General features: G+C 37.0%; 2 protein-coding genes across 9 annotated transcripts in view; one reads left to right on the top strand and one right to left on the bottom strand.

Annotated features, from left to right (window-relative positions):
- ODAD3 (outer dynein arm docking complex subunit 3) overlaps nt 1-15,373 on the bottom strand; it is a 28,234-nt gene extending 12,861 nt beyond the window's left edge. For 3 of the 5 annotated variants that reach the window (XR_014491461.1, XM_083354688.1, XM_083354689.1), the window contains exons 1-8: nt 15,006-15,373; nt 11,770-11,891; nt 10,382-10,459; nt 8,717-8,896; nt 5,575-5,676; nt 5,090-5,215; nt 4,042-4,164; nt 681-836 (exon numbers count right to left, since the gene is read on the bottom strand). Coding sequence is in view for 4 of the 5 variants with exons in the window: in XM_083354688.1 (XP_083210814.1) it covers nt 681-836; nt 4,042-4,164; nt 5,090-5,215; nt 5,575-5,676; nt 8,717-8,896; nt 10,382-10,459; nt 11,770-11,891; nt 15,006-15,087 (969 nt within the window). In the remaining variant the exon portion in view is untranslated. Of the gene's footprint in view, nt 1-680; nt 837-4,041; nt 4,165-5,089; nt 5,216-5,574; nt 5,677-8,716; nt 8,897-10,381; nt 10,460-11,366; nt 11,477-11,769; nt 11,892-15,005 lie in introns of those variants that run through there. The other 2 variants (XM_083354690.1, XM_083354691.1) reach the window with 2 other exon arrangements.
- Nucleotides 15,374-15,542: 169 nt separating this feature from the next.
- The window catches only part of PRKCSH (PRKCSH beta subunit of glucosidase II), a 58,117-nt gene continuing 56,189 nt past the window's right edge, over nt 15,543-17,470 (top strand). For 2 of the 4 annotated variants that reach the window (XM_083354696.1, XM_083354692.1), the window contains exon 1: nt 15,779-15,900. The gene's annotated coding sequence lies outside the window, so the exon portion shown is untranslated. Of the gene's footprint in view, nt 15,757-15,778; nt 15,905-17,470 lie in introns of those variants that run through there. The other 2 variants (XM_083354693.1, XM_083354694.1) reach the window with 2 other exon arrangements.

Raw genomic sequence — 17,470 nt, 5'->3', positions numbered from 1 at the left:
CATTCTCGTTAAAACATTGGCCCTCTTGATTTCAATTTCAGTTTCTGTATTACCAGTCCCCTAGGTTTTGAACAGTCACTTTGTTCAACATAAATTAAACTTGATGTCATTGTAGACACTGTTCCACAGCACTCACATTTTGTGCAGATGTGGATGATATTTAGGATTAAAGCCAGGGGCATTTCTCCTCCATCAAATTTCCATCTGTTCTAGGATTCTAAAAGGCTTATCAGTCTTTTATCCAGTTATATGAGAACTGATTTAAATCACCAATTACGAGAAAAATTCTCCTTTGGATCTCCCTCCAATTTCATTTTCTAATATATGAGTACCTTGAGAATTCTGGTCAGAGGTATGGCCAAAATGATATTGTTATCTACAGCAATTCCATGGAAAATCTTCCTTTCTGGGGTTTCTTGTTTGTCTGATATGCTCTTTGTGATCTACAGATCAGTACTCTCTGAGTGTGCTCTTCCCTTTTCTTCTTATAGGATTGCTAGAAAGATGACCACACCCTTCCACCACGTATGTTTGGCCATTCTATCCACCTCTTCATGAAAATCAAATATTCCAAATTCTCCATACCTGCACAATGGTGAGAACTGAATGGGAAACCAAAAACCCGGACTTTAGGAAGGAATTACAAAATATTTGCAGCACACAATACATAAAGCTCTTACATTAGCCTCAGTGACCCCAGTGGCTGCTCGGACTTTGTCAAAGTTTTCAGATGCGGTGAGAACAGCCTGTTTGGTTTTCAAGATGTTTGATTTCTTAAACTGAGGTTCTCTAAGCAGATCTTCAGTTCCAAATGGGATACGATCCTTCTGGGAGTGCTGGAACACATAAAATACACATGGAACATGAAAACAGTAGGTCTGCAAATAACAGTTGCATAACTTTTTTTATTCCACGTTTACATATACATACCAAAGCATAGAATTTGATAGTGGAAACCAAATTCATAATAAACACCTCAGTTTTCAAGACTATTTACAAGACTATTTCTGGTCTTCTAGCATGGCCTGAAATCTGTCAAGCAAACTTATATTTTTCCAGATGGATGGTTTCTAGATGTCCATGCAAAAGACAATATTCTACTATTTCAAATGGAAGGCACTGTTACTTGGAATAAGCTACATACAATTCTGTGAAAAAGATGGATTTTCCCCAAAGTGTTGGGGATTAGATGTTCACACATTAGAAATGACTGGTGTCAGATTTTTGTTGTTTTAGTGTTTTAATATTTTAACAGACTGAGTTTTATAGTTTTAAAATGATTTTATATGTCTTTTAAATTTTGATTGGTAGCCACTCAGGGCTGGTTGTAAAAGAGGCTGCTATATAAATGTTCTAAATAAATAATAAGTTGGATTGACTATGGCTTGGTTCACATTATATTGTAAAATATAATATACGGTAGGTTGCTTGGTTTAACATGCTATGTAAATCTAGCCACTGTGATCTGAAAACTATAGTTTATGACAGGATGATATGGGAACTTGGTATTTATAACATATTTAATGAACAAGGGTTAAAACAAGCCATAGTTTAAGACAAATCATGAATCCAATGTGTATATTAGGAAAAGGACAAGAGTTTCCAAAATCAGAGGATGGCTTCAGTGCCTCATATATACATTTTTTCTTAGCTCCAGAAATGGATAAAATTAAGTAGATATGTATAAAATATACTTTGTATGCAATTAGTATGGGTTATATAACATAGCCAATGGAAGTTGTTTAAGTCTTATTGAAACATCAGTGATTTTTACACTGGTGATGGAAACGTTAATCTGCTCCAATCAGTATGCTGCAACCCCAATAAAAGGGGAGGGGCATATTATCAGTTTTTAAAATCCAGTTTGAGTTTATTTAAATTTTCAATATTAGAGTCATGAAGCCTGATATATCTAATCGATTTACCCAGTAAAGCTCCTCACCCCCCCCCCCAAATTATGGGGGAATTTTGCATTTTGTACACATCTTGGAGTTTCTTGGATTTGAGATGGTCAGTACATAAATCTTATAAACATATAAATAAGCCTTTTATTTACTAAAAATAAAAGGTTACTGCTGCTGGAAATCAGTCAATGGGATCTGAAAACGGCTTTAGATACAACTGCCAAAAGCTTGGATGTATTTAAAAATCAGCTAGGCCATCTTGATTTAGGAAGGATAGGAGCCCCATTTCCATCTGTCCTGTTTGCCATCGTTCACTCCCTAGAGACTAAAATGGACAATGTGAAATTTGAGCAGGCCACGAACAAGGAGTATATATCGGAGGTGGTGACCCTTTGAGAGCTGTATGCAACAAAATTTCATTTTGATGTATGCCGATTGGTGTACATTCCAAGTGACAATAAAGTTATCATCATCATATCTGCTGTTGGTCTGATGACTCCAACAAGAAAGCTTTTTTCTCTTTTCTACACTTTCAGGACTCATAACCCTTACCTCATCCCTATGCTATGTTTTCTCTGTTTCTCTGTCTTTTGTGCTGCTACTATTGGAAACAAAACTAAAATGTAGATGCGAACATTTGTCTTTTTCTCATGTGAAAGTGGTTTGTCTGTGAGGAGAATCGTTATATATAAAGAGAAAGGATTAATTTTAGCACAATGGTTTATTTTATGGGTGATTAATTTTAATATGTGGTTTTTATTCAATTAACATTTTTGGTTGGGCCTTTCTTTTAAATGTTACTTCTATCAAGTTTGTATTTTCTTGAGCATATAAACTGTACATACTGTATATAACTGGCTGACAAACCATACTAGCTGGCTGACAAACCATACTCAACAAGTAGTCCTCAATGGTACTACATCCACATGGAGAGAGGTAAGCAGTGGGGTATGTCTTAGGCCCAGTACTCTTCAATATCTTCATTAATGAGTTAGATGAGGGAATAGAAGGGGAACTCATCAAATTTGCAGATGACACTAAACTGACAGGAATAGCCAACACCCCAGAAGACAAGCTCAGGATCCAAAAAGATCTTGACAAACTTGAACAATGAGTCCTATCCAACAAAATGAACTTTAGTGTGGAGAAAAGCAAAGTTTTACAGTTTGGCAGGAAAAATCAAAGGTTTAAGAACAGATTAGGCAAGACCTGGCTCAAAAACAGTAACTGTGAGAGGGATCTAGGAGTCCTAGTGGATGATCACTTGAATATGAGCCAGCAGTGTGCAACAGCAGCCAAAAAAGCTAATACAAGTACTGGGTTGCATAAACAGAGGAATAGAATCGAGATCACGCAAAATATTAGTACCACTTGATAAAACCCTAGTAAGACCACACTTGGAACACTGCAAGCAATTTTGGTTACCTTACTACAAAAAAGATGTTGAGACTTTGGAAAAAATTCAGAGAAGAGCAACTAAGATAATCAAAGGCCTGGAGACTAAAAGATATGAAGAACAGCTGCAGGACTTGGGTTTGGCTAGTCTAAAGAAAAGAAGAAACAGGGGTGACATGATAGCAGTATTCCAGTATTTGAGGGGCTGCCACAAAGAAGAGGGCGTCAAACTATTCTCCAAAGCACCAGAAGGCAGGACAAGAAACAATGGTTGGAAACTGATCAAAGAAAGAAGCAACCTGGAATTAAGGAGAAACTTCCTAATGGTGAGGACAATTAACTAATGGAACAGCTTGCCTTCAGAAATCATGGGGGCTCCATCACTGGAGGTTTTAAATAAGAGACTAGAGAGTCACTTGTCTGAAATGATATAGGTTCTCCTACTTGAGCAGAGGGCTGGACTAGAAGACCTCTATGGTCCCTTCCAGCTCTATTCCATTCTAAAGGAACTGTGTCACTTAGCTACATATTTATTGATGAGTGAGATATTTTTTCAGATTAATTTCAATGGGAATTGGCAATTCTAGATTGAAAGATAAATCTAGGCATTGCATAGGACTTTTTTCTGCATTTATTTATTTTTTCTGTTTTATTTTGGGAAAAAGACATCTTAACTTCAATGTCATTTTCCTTTTTTGGGAAATATGGTTCACTTCATGGATAGCAAAAGATGCTACACTACCCGTCTTTCTGCACGTTCATTCTGTGCTCTCTTTTCTTCTGTCATTTTCTTTATGTCTTTCAGTTTCTTATCCCGAATCTTTCTTTCTCGATAGATGGTTTCTTCTTGAGTCAAAAGCTGCTCCTGCATTGTAAGGGGAAACAAACATGACATACTGCCCTGATCTGCACAGTTCTGCTATTCTTAAGGTTGTTTGAAATGGTCCATTAAATACACTGATATGATGATAGCACTGGTTTATCCAGAGTTAAGAATCCTTTTAAAAAGTTTTGGGAATTAATGGCTATTAGTCTCGATGGCAGTATGACTGCCTCTGAAGTTCATCTGCTGGGTTTCCTTGAGCAATTTGTTTGGCCACTGTAAAAACAAATTGCTGGGCTACAATGGTCAGAGACACTCCAGCAAGACACAGCTTAAGTTCTTATTAATCTTTCCCTAACCTGTATAGATCGCCTCATGGAAATCCACCCCATTTCCTCTACATACCTTTAATGAAAACCTCCAAATATATTCCAGGAATTTGTCAAACAGAGCTTATTATTGGGCACATTGTTACGAATAGGGAACATATCAGTTGTTATTTTCTGTTCGCTTTTAGCAAGTTTTTCCTAATATGATTCTTCTAAGATGCCTCCAGAACAAATCATATTTAAAAGCTTGAAACAATCAAGAAAAAATGGAAATGATGTGTGTATAAAAACGTAATTAATTCTGCAAAATTATGATTCCAGGTAAATAATTAGATGGATTTCCTTATCCCGATACATCCCCTGACATTCACCTGCACACTCCTGGATTTCTAAATGCCATGCCATTTCTCTCATACACCTTTGGCAAAGTGGCTCCATTTCTTGCAGCTATGATCTTTCCTTACAACTCTTAATTCCCATTAAAAATTGACCAGTCTGAATATACCAGAAACCAATAGCATCTTATCTGAGTTAGATCCTAAGGTATGGTTGTGATGCTGAACAGAGCAGTTACATATTCTCTTCCATTACTGATAGCTCATCTTTTATTTAATACTATGCTGATCCCATTCTCCTACCCTAGCAACATTGCGAGCATGTTGTGCATCAGTGTTAACGCTTTCCAGTTCTTGGAGCTCATGGCGCAGACGTAAGATTTCCGCTTCCAGGGCATCCAGCTTGTTCTGAAAATGCAAGCTTTCCTCCTGGAAAGGGGATGAAAAGTTCAGAATGAATTATAGAATAATCAACTTTAATGTTCCACATTTTCCACCATGGGCCATAAAGTTACTGGTGTTGCAAATATGACAAAATTATTGAGGTCATACTATTCCTAAATCCACAATCCAGATATTAGTAGGAGTTCAGAGATTAGGCACCTTCTCCCCAGGAAACCCAGGAGCAAAACTGTTACGATGCTTTTGATTACTGCAAATTGAATAGCACTACACATATCTTTTTTCTTTCAAGGCTAAAACATATCTTCTTTCTTTCAAGGCACTAGGGAATGGCTAGAGTTGTGTACCCTGTTTTGAAATAATCTATTTTGATAAATGCATCATACCTGCATATGTGCTTTTAGTTTCTTATACATGTTGGTGATGCGTACAGCCTCCTCAGTCTTGAATCGGGCCTTTTCCAAGCGATTCTCCAGTGTTCGCAGAGTCTGGATGCAAAAAGCAGCAAACTAAGATAGCAGCTAAGCCAAGGATATTGAAAAGCCTCTAAAACTCCATCCAATTCAATTTGGTCCCTGTTGCAAGCTACTATACAGTTGCTGAATTGCTTTACAGTAGCTCAATGCCCAAGAGTCCAATTTTTCCTTCTCAGTGTTTTTCACATTGTGGAATGTAACAATTTAAAAATAACACTTCACATCTGGAGTCACTCAAACTCCATATAGCCACAGTACTAATAGGGCAAGCCCTTTGGTCTGGCCCAGGGGTCTTCAAACTTGGCCCTTTTATGACTTGTGGACTTCAATTCCCAGAATTCCTCAGCCAGTGTTGCTTTCTTGTTAGATTGCATTGTTCTGTTCTTCAAATAGTGTGAACTGTAATCTGGTAAAAGTCCAGAACTTCTTATTGGACACTTATGATCTGGTTACTCTTTTCCCCCTTTTCCAATGTATATAAATTCAAGGTATTGTATGAGGTCATACGTAAAATACTCTTAGGCATTTTATTTATTTTGAGCATCCCAGAAGAAGAATGATTGATCTGTTTGTAGTCACAGTTCATTCTTTAGGGATGCTTTTGTTACCTAATGAACAATTTAATTATCTCAGTATTTCAGTCTGGTTACACGTTAAATAGCAACTGTATATGACTAAAGGCCACTCCCAAAAAGAGGCTTTATCAAATTTAAAAAGTAAAAAACATAGCATTATACAAATTGATCATAAATGGGAGACAGAAATATCTGGAACCAAGTCTATAAAAGCCCAATATAAACACCCGAAATGCTTTAAACTATTTATAACTTCCAGTGAAAGATATCTATTTCTGTAAGGTTATAATTTTGCTTTCCTTTCACATATATAAGCACACACATGGAGCTTCAGAAATGAACCATACTAAACAAATACCTGCCTGAACGTCTAGGGTAATACCTTGTATTCCAATTTAATCCTGTAACCTATGGCCTCCTATGTGAGTTTAATGCTAGAAAGTGAACTAGGGATCTTCTCTACTCAAACCAAGTATTGTATCCTTGAATTATAGGCCCTTTCCTGGAGTTCTTGTTCATTATAAGCTAATGAACTAGTGATTATAATGTGGCGCATGCACAAAGTTAATAGCATGAATCTGTGTAGCATTCTTCTTTATTTTCAGATGAGCAAATAATTCAAATCTAAGTAGCAGAACATTCAAAATGGTAGAACATCTCTATCAAAACTTTATGGAAAGACAAAGAAACCTGGTATAGAAATTAATAGTTAGGCTCCAAGAGACTAAATTTTTATCCATTGCTTGGAAATCTAATTGTGCTATTCCTTCCTCATCTCTCTCTGCTTTGACCAGCTTATCTATAATTAGGGTACATAAATCAAGTCTATTTTTAATACTTAGATGTAAATCTAATAGCTAAAATAAGGACAGACCTAAGGGAGCAAAAAGTAGACTTGTTTTTGCCTCCCTCTTATGATATATTTACATATTTTTACAATAATAGCCAACAACTACATATTAAAGCTTATAATTAGCAAATGCAAGCTTAATTTTCATTGTTAAACAGAGGAAGTGTTTAGGAAATTTATTTATCAAATGTATAGGGGTGTCCATATCATATAAAGTGTCTCTGGGAATTGTAATGTAGCGAGGGGAATACTCTTGCCACAATTCCAATCCAAATTAGCTTGCCCCTCCCATAACTAATAATTGTCCCATGAGGACACCTGCCACTTATAAAAAATGAGAGCTGATATCTGATAATGTTTGGAATGTCTGAATAGCAAAACAGCAAAATATAAGACATCTTTTAGTCATCATTGTATTCCATGAAGAGGAGTTGCAGGGTCTTCCGGTTTGCGCACGCGGCGCTTCCGGACGTGCAGGAACAGCCTGTTTCCTGCCGTCGATTTCTTTCTTTTTTGGAGGACCCTGAAAAGGGTCAAAAATCGCCCTGGGGGGCGATTACTGAGAGGAGGACTTTCCTGCGATCGTGGAAGGCTGACAGCCCTCTGCTGGAATCCGGAATCATCTCCTTTGACCTGAAGAAGAGACCGGCCATAAAGATGGCCGATCATTAAACCGCTCTCTGCCAAAAGCCAAAGCACTACCTAGCACTAAGAAGCAATCTGGAGAACCTGGGTGAGCTTTTACCTTTCTTATTCCCTAACTATCTTCCTGTGGGACTTTTCTGAAAATCTCTTTCCCCATTTTTTGAGAAAACGGCGAACATCTACTTTGGGAACAAATCTTAAAGCTTCAAAGCTACAAAAGAACTTTAATTAATTCAGCAAAGTAATTAAGTAATTTCGTCTCTATTTACAAAAAAACTATTTGTTGCTGGGAATCCACTACCCTATCTTTTCTCTAAGCTGTGAATTAAGGAAAAAATTTGGACTAATCCTACAAAAGTTCTATATTAATTTGGAAAAAGAAAATGCCTACATTGCATGTTATATGTTACTGATGACATCTTGTGGTGAAACCTGGTACAGCAAATAAATTTCCTTTTTTTGTTGTGAGAGCTGACTGAATAATACAGCTGACCTTGACACTAAGATAAGGGTGGGAACACCTGGCACTGAATACAACTCTTCAGGAGGTGGAAAATCGAAGAGGAGTTGCAGGAAGGGCAATGGTACATTCACCCGCCTCTGTTTTAAAGCTTGGACCTCATGTTACCTGGGTGGCTCTAGATATTGGCTTTGGTTAGATGAAGCCATTTTCAAACCTTCACGCACTGATTCATTTGGTCCCACTTTTTTAAGAAAACAAGGAAGGCAAGGGTCCTGGCTCTCAAGGCTTCCCATCCTACTGCAGCCACAACAACTTATTGTGTTTTGCACTTCTAAAAGGAAGAGGTTCCAAACAACCTTCAACACAATCATCTGAGGTTTTATGGCAATGCTTTATTTTAAATAAATCTGGAGGAAAGACTGTTCCTATCTGGATATTGGGAAGGGGCCCCAGCCCATGTGAGGAAAGCTCAGGGAAGGTATTGGCATTCTCCTTCCGAGAGATTCAGGCTTCTCTCACCTTGGCTGCCTCAATGTTCCCTTCTTCCATTTCTTGCATATCATTGATTTCTTGTGCCTTAGTACTGTACTGAGTCTGCAGCTCCTCCAGCCTGAGCTTCCTCATCTCCACTTGATGTTTCAAATTGTTTAACTGATTGATTTTCTCGCATAGTCGATGATTGATTATCTGAATAGCACCCTTTAAAGTAGTGAGGAAAGAAAAGGGTTGAAAGCAATGTGAACAATTGCACAGGCTGTTCATTTAATGAGGAGAGAAGGATTTGAAATATAGACAGATAATAATTTTTAATAGATCTGAAAAAACCTAAACTGAGGAATCTACTTTCCCAAGTTGCAGAAGCATTGCATGGTTTAATCACAATACAAACTTCACCCCTTGGTGCATGTATAAAAGGAACAGACATTACATTGCAATGCTTGTTTTTTCATCTGACTGTCCGCCTCTACTCCAACCTCCCTGTAGGTATTTAGGTAGTTTTATATTCATATATAATTTCATCTGAGCAAGCAGATACTGCAGAGCCTGAGAAATCTTTTTTTTAAATAAAGGCAGTTTTTCATTTCAATTACATTAGTTTTAATTTCCCTCATTTAACAAAATTAAAACACATAAAGAAAAAATATTTAGGAAAAGCAAAAGTAAGATAAACGCACACGCCACAAACAGCTAGATGAATTACTTATTCTCTAAAACTAATCTGTTTCTGATTAGGTTGTGATCAGTTTGAAGGTAGGGCTATTTTCTTTGGGGTAACCATAATTAAGTCACTGCAATATTCCTTGTTCAAATGAAGTATTTATTGGTAGCTAGTCTAAAACAGAGTAAAACTTTTAAACGTTTCTTTCTAGTCCTGCTAGAAGCAAAGGAAGCAAGCGAGCCTGAAGTGTGTAGGGTTTCATTTTATGCCAGTGGATTAACATATTTTGTTATACTTCAAAAGGGTTCAAAGGTGCCAGTGTTGGTATCTCCCAAGTGTACTAGGAAAAATACCAAATAGAATGCCATTTCTGAAATTATTTTTTACTCCTTAAAAATAAAGTTCTCTAAAGCAAGATATTTAGAGAAAAACTTTTAGCAATCAGCAAATTCATAATTTATAAAGTGGACTTTAAAATAGGCTGTTATTCAAGAAGACATTTTAAAATTAAAACTATCATATAACAATATGTAGAAACAAATTGAAAGCACAAATCTTTCAAAATTGATGGGGTATGATAATATCATTTAGCCTGGTTATTGTTTGTGGAATTTGAAGTTTTGGAGTTTATATGATCAAAAACAATACCAGGCTTATAGTTGTCTAATTCAAAACCATAATCTTTTATGGCATAGGCCTGGGATTTGCTCTTTTTTGTGAATAAACTAACCTTAGATTCCATCTAAGACTAGAATTCTATGTACATTTTGAAAAATAAGAACCCATGATATTCAGTAGAGCAGAGGTGGGGAACTATAGCCCCTTTATAACTTGTGGACTTCAACTCCCAGAATTCCTGATTCAGGAACTTGGGAGTTGAAGTCCAGAAGTCATAAAAGGACCATAGTTCCCCACCCCTGCAGTAGACGCATGTTAACTCAGACTTCTTTTCTTGTAATCCCAATCCCTTACATGCCAGTTTCTATCTAGCAATGAATTTCAGAAATCTTTGAATGATCAATTACCTCCCCAGTTTTATTTTTCACAGCTCCTTGTTCAGTTGGATGTTCTTGGAATGCAGCCTTAATGACTTTTTCTTCTCCCTGGGAAAAAACAACATCCCAAAACAATTATACTCCTTATGTGAAGGTAATCTAAATCTAAATTTCTGAAAAAATAAATACCATTATTGGCTGGATTTCAGTATTAATTTTTGTTGAATAAAAATTGGTAGTTTGATTCATACATAATCCTAAACTACAGTGTGTCCTTATATCACACAAGACCAAAAACAAATAAATCAGAGTATAGCTCTACATAACCCCTGAAGCCAGCTTATGAATAAATGGGGGATGAGAGAAAGACACAAGCAACAGACCCTTTCAGAGCTCTGCTGCCTTCCTTCCTTTTTTCCTAATTTAAAAAATACAGAAGATACAGAAAAGGCTTAAAATACATTTTTTTCTGAGAAATACTACACACTTATAATAAACCTTGCTAGAGCAGTATTAGGAAAGAACCATTTATGTTATTAAGTGACAAGCAAGCCCATCAGATACAATGGAAAGTGAACAGGTTACAACAATGTTGTAAGCTTAACTGATTTTGTTTTTCTTTATCACAGGATTTAGTATTTGAGATTATTTATATATATATAAATATTATATGATATTTCTAAAAATACAAGGAATAAAGGCAAATGGCAGTTCCTGTCACTTTTGGAATACAAATACAGAGATACACATAGATATACAGACACATATATATATATATACACACAAAGCAAAGAGCCACTACAATATTCCAAAAGTGACAGGAACAGCTATTTGCATTAACCTACCAGATCTGAGCAGAAAAATACAGACAAGCTTCAGATGCCAAGAAATAGTTTTGTGTTCCGATTCTCTTTTGCCATTTAGTGCTTGTCAGGATTTTTGCTACTCTGATCTGGCATCTGCACATTTATACTCAATGAAATCAGAAGTTACGATGCTTGACAAATGAACTCACCAGTGACATGCTTCAATCTGGCAAAACTAAAAAACAATTTGCTCTGAAGAGAGGAGGTAGTAAGCATAGCAGTCTGTTAGAAATCCCATTTGATGAGGACCAGATTGTTGGGGGCAATATGCTGATTCTGTAAACCGTTTAGAGAGGGCTGTAAAGCACTGTGAAGCAGTATATAAGTCTAAGTGCTATTGATATTGAAGAAAGCAGCCTGAATGGAATAAGCAGAGAGCTTAAATATATTCTACCACGAAAAGATGAGATTAGAGTCACTATACTTTTCTTTTCCAATGTCATACTACATGAACCCACAACAAAAGAGGAGCAATACCAAAGACAGGGAGAAGAAGTGGGGATCATGATTTGTCAAGGGTTCACCGAGAGAGTAGAAAGCCATAAAACTCACCGCAAGGAGGTCTGCCAACCTCTGATGCAATTTCTTATTCTCCTGCCTCAGCCGCAAAATGGACTCCTTGTTCTTCTTGATGTTCCATTGTGAATTCTCATAGAAAGCTTTCCGGTCACCTTCTGTAATGAGCAGAAATTAAACCACTCTGCTGATCAAGTACTTATTGGCGCATTGAAAAAAGCCAACAAAGCCAAATAGTTCCAAATTGACAGATTGTTAATTTTGAATGAATTTGCTTAATGTGCCAATAAAATGAAGGAATTAATGCTGTAAATCAGAAGTACAACTGTGATGATAGAAATTCTTTCTATATGAATTTGTATTTACTTTATCTGTAGAAAATGAGATTTTGAAACAATGTTCATCTCTACAAGCCTAGAAACCAGAGCTTTTACATAATGTTTCTATAAAAGAAAATAGAAACTGTCAGAACCCACCTCAACGCACATCTTTTTCCAAGCAGGAACTTTTACTAAGAAATAGGAGATAGCAGGCATAATAGACAGGATCTGAGGAATTCCCTCACAGATCAATATTTTTAAAGTGTCCCCAAGCAAACCCAACCCCACAGTTCATTCGGCCAGTTCCAGATCAGCCAATCTCCAGGTGGTAAGTCCATCATGGGAAAGGAGAGATAACAGTCTGTTTGCAGCAGGATCATTTCCACCCTCCTCACACTTCATTCAGAGAAACAAACCTGTATTTCTCCCACCCCACCCCCTTTTCTAGTTGCCTGTAAGTTGAGAGGGAATGCCTAGTAAGAAAGCAATTGGTTATATTGTGATGGATAGCAGACAGGCAGAATAACCAAAGGTTACACTTAATGGAGGAAGTGAAAGCCATAAAGCCCCACGCCTGTTCCCTCTGCCCCCTTGGGAATGGCAGAATCTAGGGGAAGATGAGATTTAGTTTTAGCTCAGAGGAGATAGTTAGAAATGAAATATAAATAGATTCTGACGGAAACTTTGTATGGTATGATATTTTAAGCAGAAATCTCTCCCAAACATGTTCATTAATTCTATATTCCATCAAAAATAAATTACGGTAAATTGAATATATGTTGCTAACTTTAGCTCGATTGATATTATTGGAATATTTATATGAATACGGACAACACTGATAAAGCTAGCATTTCCGTAATTCCCTATGTCTAATTGGACTTGACAACAATAAAAGTATGACTGTGATATGATCTTACAATTTCTTTCTCACCTTTATGGGGATTGTTTATACAAAGCCATATTAGCATCAAATCTTTGTTAAATTCAATTGCGTGTGTTTAATTTGAAGGACTGAGCAAAGAACTCTAAGCCTTACAAACAGCCTATTTATCCTAAGTATGAATGAAACTACTTGTGCCCTTCTTTATAGCAGCTACCAACTTATTATCCCTCTTCTCTCCTTAATTATCATAATCCTTTCATCCCTTTATTCAATCTTTTTTCAATCATCATCCAGAAATCACCATTTATTTTTTTTCCATTTTCAGCAAAAGTCAATAAAAGATTTCCAGTCCGTTGTAAAAGTATTTATTGTGTTGTCCCTGACCAAACAAGTGACTTTTATCATCTCTGCTAGTCCTGACATCTTAAAAATATATTTCTCCATTATGGGTATTTCAGGATTTTTCTATCTTATATAACTCTTCTCAACTACTGTTAAGTCATGAAGCTTCCTGTAAGACTATTTAAACTATTTTGATCCCAGCCAGGATAAGAACTGCAAATGTAGAAACAGCTATTTAAGTTGCTTCTTCTTGTTTTCTGGTGGTTGTGTCCTCATTTTTTGTTTCTCAAATTTTTCAAAGACGTACAACAGTAATCTTTCTGCTTTTCTTTTGAGGAACACCAATTATAATTTGTTTTAAAAAAGAATATTTATTGAAATATTTCAATAATATTCTTTAGTTCCCTTGGTACTGGTTATAACTTCTAGTATGATAAATGTTTGACAGCATGTTTCATCTTACTCCAGTTATTGAAATTCCTAAAGGGTCTTAGATGGCATAAATTTGGCATATTTCAATAGTTACTTTTAGTTGTAACAAATGCCTATTTTTTCCCCAGATAAACTTTTTTCAGTTGTTTTAGTATGAAGTCTGTATGTAAAGAGGTCTATCAACCTCTCTTTTACACTCATAAACAAAGAACTTGTTTGACTAATGAAACAGAATTCAAAACCTCTTTCAAGTAAGTTGTAGAATTGAGGCGCGATATCTAAGCAAACCACTTGTTCTGTGTAGTGGCTCCCAAGCAAGTACTACTGTTCCCATACATCTTTTATATTTTCTAATAAAGTTTCACGATTCTATCAAGCCTGGAAAATCCATACTTGACACTTTTCTCATATCTTCTGATACTTTTCCACTAGAATGCCATTGTCTGATCCAATTTACATGCAAACTATCTGTTATGGTTTTCTTGTGAAAACCCTACTTCCCATAAGTTGTCATTCTCCACATGTTAAGCTGAAATCTCAAAAAAACTTTTGTGACTTTTTGGCCTTCTTTGAATGGATCCCATGTATTCTTTCACACATATTCATTGACATAAACACATGGCATAAAGCTACACATTATTACTATATCTAACAATGGACTGTATGGTACAGAACATTATATGCTAGGGATCACATTCTGGCATTAAACTCATACAAGTTTACATAGACATTGCACTCTTCACAAGAAATTCATTTTTTTAGACTTAGATCACAGCGTAGTTGTAATTATCCTGGGTTTGGGGAAGGAGTTTTTCTTTTTCTTTTACCCAGTTAAGAGAAAGATAATTGAGATCTAATTTTAATGCCAACAACAGTGAAGTAAATCTTTTGCTAAGTATTCTGAAACTATGATCAGCACAGAGTATGTGTAGGCAATCAAAGTGTAATAATTAAAAATTCTCTATTTAAGGGATTAAAAAAGCAAAGAAGTTGGGGGGAAAGTTTAGGATGAGAGTTGATAAAGGATGGAAAGCATTAGTGTATGTTTTTTGATGTCTTTGTTTTTGTTTTCCATTTTTGTCTTTGTTCTGTATATTTTTAAAGGTTTTTTTGAGTATGTAGTCTATTTGGTCTAATTACTCTTACTGCACCATGGAAATTTACAAGAGCAAAAAGCCACCCTTTAGGCATAATGAGGCTTGTTTCTAAATGTCCATAGTTTTGTAATTTATATTTAGGTGCTGTACTTTTCCCGTCCTTTTCCTCTCACCCTCTATATTTTCAGCACCCCTTACCTAGAAGCTGAATCTTGCTTTGCAGCTCCGATATCTGCTCATGAATAGGGGGTTTTATTCCTTCCAGATGTGTTACTGGCATGACAGCAATGATGGTAATGAGAGGGTGGAGAGTCAGAAAAGATTTAGTGGACGGGAGACAAAACACCAGCGTGGTTCAACCCGGCGTTTCTGAGATAACGGTAGGCAGAGACTAGTGGTAATTCTTCGGGTGCTGAGGGCTAAAAGGGATGCACTGAGAAGGAAAATAAAATTACCACACGCATACAGACAGACTTGACAGCAAATGGTGCCTCGGCCTGAGAAGTCTTACAGCTGTCTCCCGTTGGCCTTCTAAAAAGGCCACTGCCGCCCTTCCAGGCTTTCCCCGCGCCCTTTGTCGGAGGCCGCAGCTCACTTGCCTATCAGCATCCCTACACCTACATTGGTCTCCATGACAACCGCTTCCGATGCAAAGCGATCATTGGTGAAAGGAGCAAGTTCTGCCGGGCACGATGGGAAAAAATTCAAATTCTCCTTGCACCAGCCGGAAGTGAGGCAGGAAATACCCTTCCTAATTGTCACGCAGGCGATAATTCCAAATGTTTTATTAATTTGTCACGCGGAAGAAATGGAAACATTTCATTTTCCAAGTGGAACAAGCAACAAATAAAGACAAGCTGCTGTTAAATCCTTGGCCAATCGTGTCGCGTGGTAGCATGGATGGAAAGTAAAGTACTTCCGCCACTCTTACGATGGTCACGAAGGAAAGGTGAAACCGAAACGTCGACTGGGAGGAAAGGCCGTTTAAAGTCCCCACCCCATCCGCACGCTTTGGAGCGGATATTTCATAACTTACTTCCGGTTTCGAGGTGGTGGGACGTGGAGCCTTTTTCCACGAGAGTTTCGGCGGGAGGTGGGTAAGGAGGGCGGTGGGGATGGTGCATTCACGGGTAGGAGCGCGCCTTTCGGAGGTTGCTCTTGGGGGCAGATTTTCCGGGGAGTAGGGAAACACGGAGCCACACTGGTTGCATCTGTATTTGGCTCTCGGTGTACTAGTCAGTCGCCACATAGGAGAGCCTGTTGGGTTAAAAGGCATAGCATTGCGCTTACACGGTGTAAGCTTACCCAGCTTTCCTTCACCTGCTGCTGTTCTAATAACTTGTTTTGTAGCTTTCCTCCTCCATAGACGGTATGAACAGAATTCTAGTCCAGCACGTCTGGATGGCTCTAGATTAGGAAGGGCTGATTGTTGCCTTTAATGTACTCTCCTCGTTTGAGTGATAATTAGGTTGAAAGTCTTTTTTTCTGCAAAAAATATTCTGGCTTTGTATTATTGTTCATCCTTAAAATTTAGAAAACATATCTAAAGTGCATTTGACTAACATAGAACAGTACTTAATTGTTGATTCTTTGCCCTTTAGGTTCAAAGGGCCATATTACTTCAACAGATTAATGAACACTTAAACCTAAGTTCTTAGCAGAAAAGCTTTGTGTGAACTCAACCTTTTAACAGAATGGCTAACTTGAATGAAAGGCATTCATGGTGTTTATTTTTTGCTTTATGTGCCTATCAGGATATTTCAAATTATATGAGGCACATCTCAACTGATTTAAAAAAAGATTGAGATTTCAATTTTCCATTTCGGTTTTCCAAAGCTGGTTTAAATTGAAATTAAAATGCTGAGCTATAGTTTTAGACAAGTTACTATTTCAAAATGACTCTCTTTGGACTTTGGGAGGTGCATCTAAGAATTAAGAAGTTTTCAAGACACTGAGCAGTAGTTAAACTATTAGGAAGTTGGGAAGATAATAAAGTTTGACAGGAGTGTGCATTGTAATTTACTAGCTGAATCCTCCAAATGGAGGATTTCTGCTTCAAAATGGCAACTGGCAATAGGGACCAAGTAGAATCTTGACTATGTTAAGTCATGATCATCATAGCAGAATTTTAAACTCAGAACATGGGAGGTGCATGTTTCTGATTTGCACTGTTTGATGCATTTGTGTGGTAGTTTGGAAACAATAAAGACTCTTGAGAGAAATTTGGCTCTTGCCAGTTTCATGGAATTATTATGCAGGTTTTTTTTTGCAACATTAAGGAAATGGTTTACCATTAGAAGCACAAATTCTAATTTAGCCTATAGCTCCTAGGGTATCTGGTGGTCTCTCATTGAAATATCAGCTGTACAGATTTGAAATTCCAGAAAGCAATGCAGTGCTAAAGTACTTGTACTCCTGTAAGTTTCAGCATGCAGGAGAAATACTGCCTCTATTTTCAAGCAAGATAAGATTGGAAAGGGGAATTTTCAACATTTGATTAATATCTGAGTGGGCTTGAACTTGACTCAGCCTTCCATCTTTCCAAGATTGGTAAAATGAAGACCCAGATTGTTGGGGGCAATATGCTGACATTGTAAACTGCCCAGAGAGTGCTATAAAGTTGGTATGTGAGTCTTAAGTGCTATTGCTACTATGGTAGGTAG

Source organism: Vipera ursinii (assembly GCF_947247035.1).
Source record: "Vipera ursinii genome assembly, chromosome: 2".
In the NCBI taxonomy this organism is placed as follows: domain Eukaryota; kingdom Metazoa; phylum Chordata; class Lepidosauria; order Squamata; family Viperidae; genus Vipera; species Vipera ursinii.
Note: the sequence above shows the minus strand (reverse complement) of the source record. Positions and strands in the feature narration are given on the sequence as shown.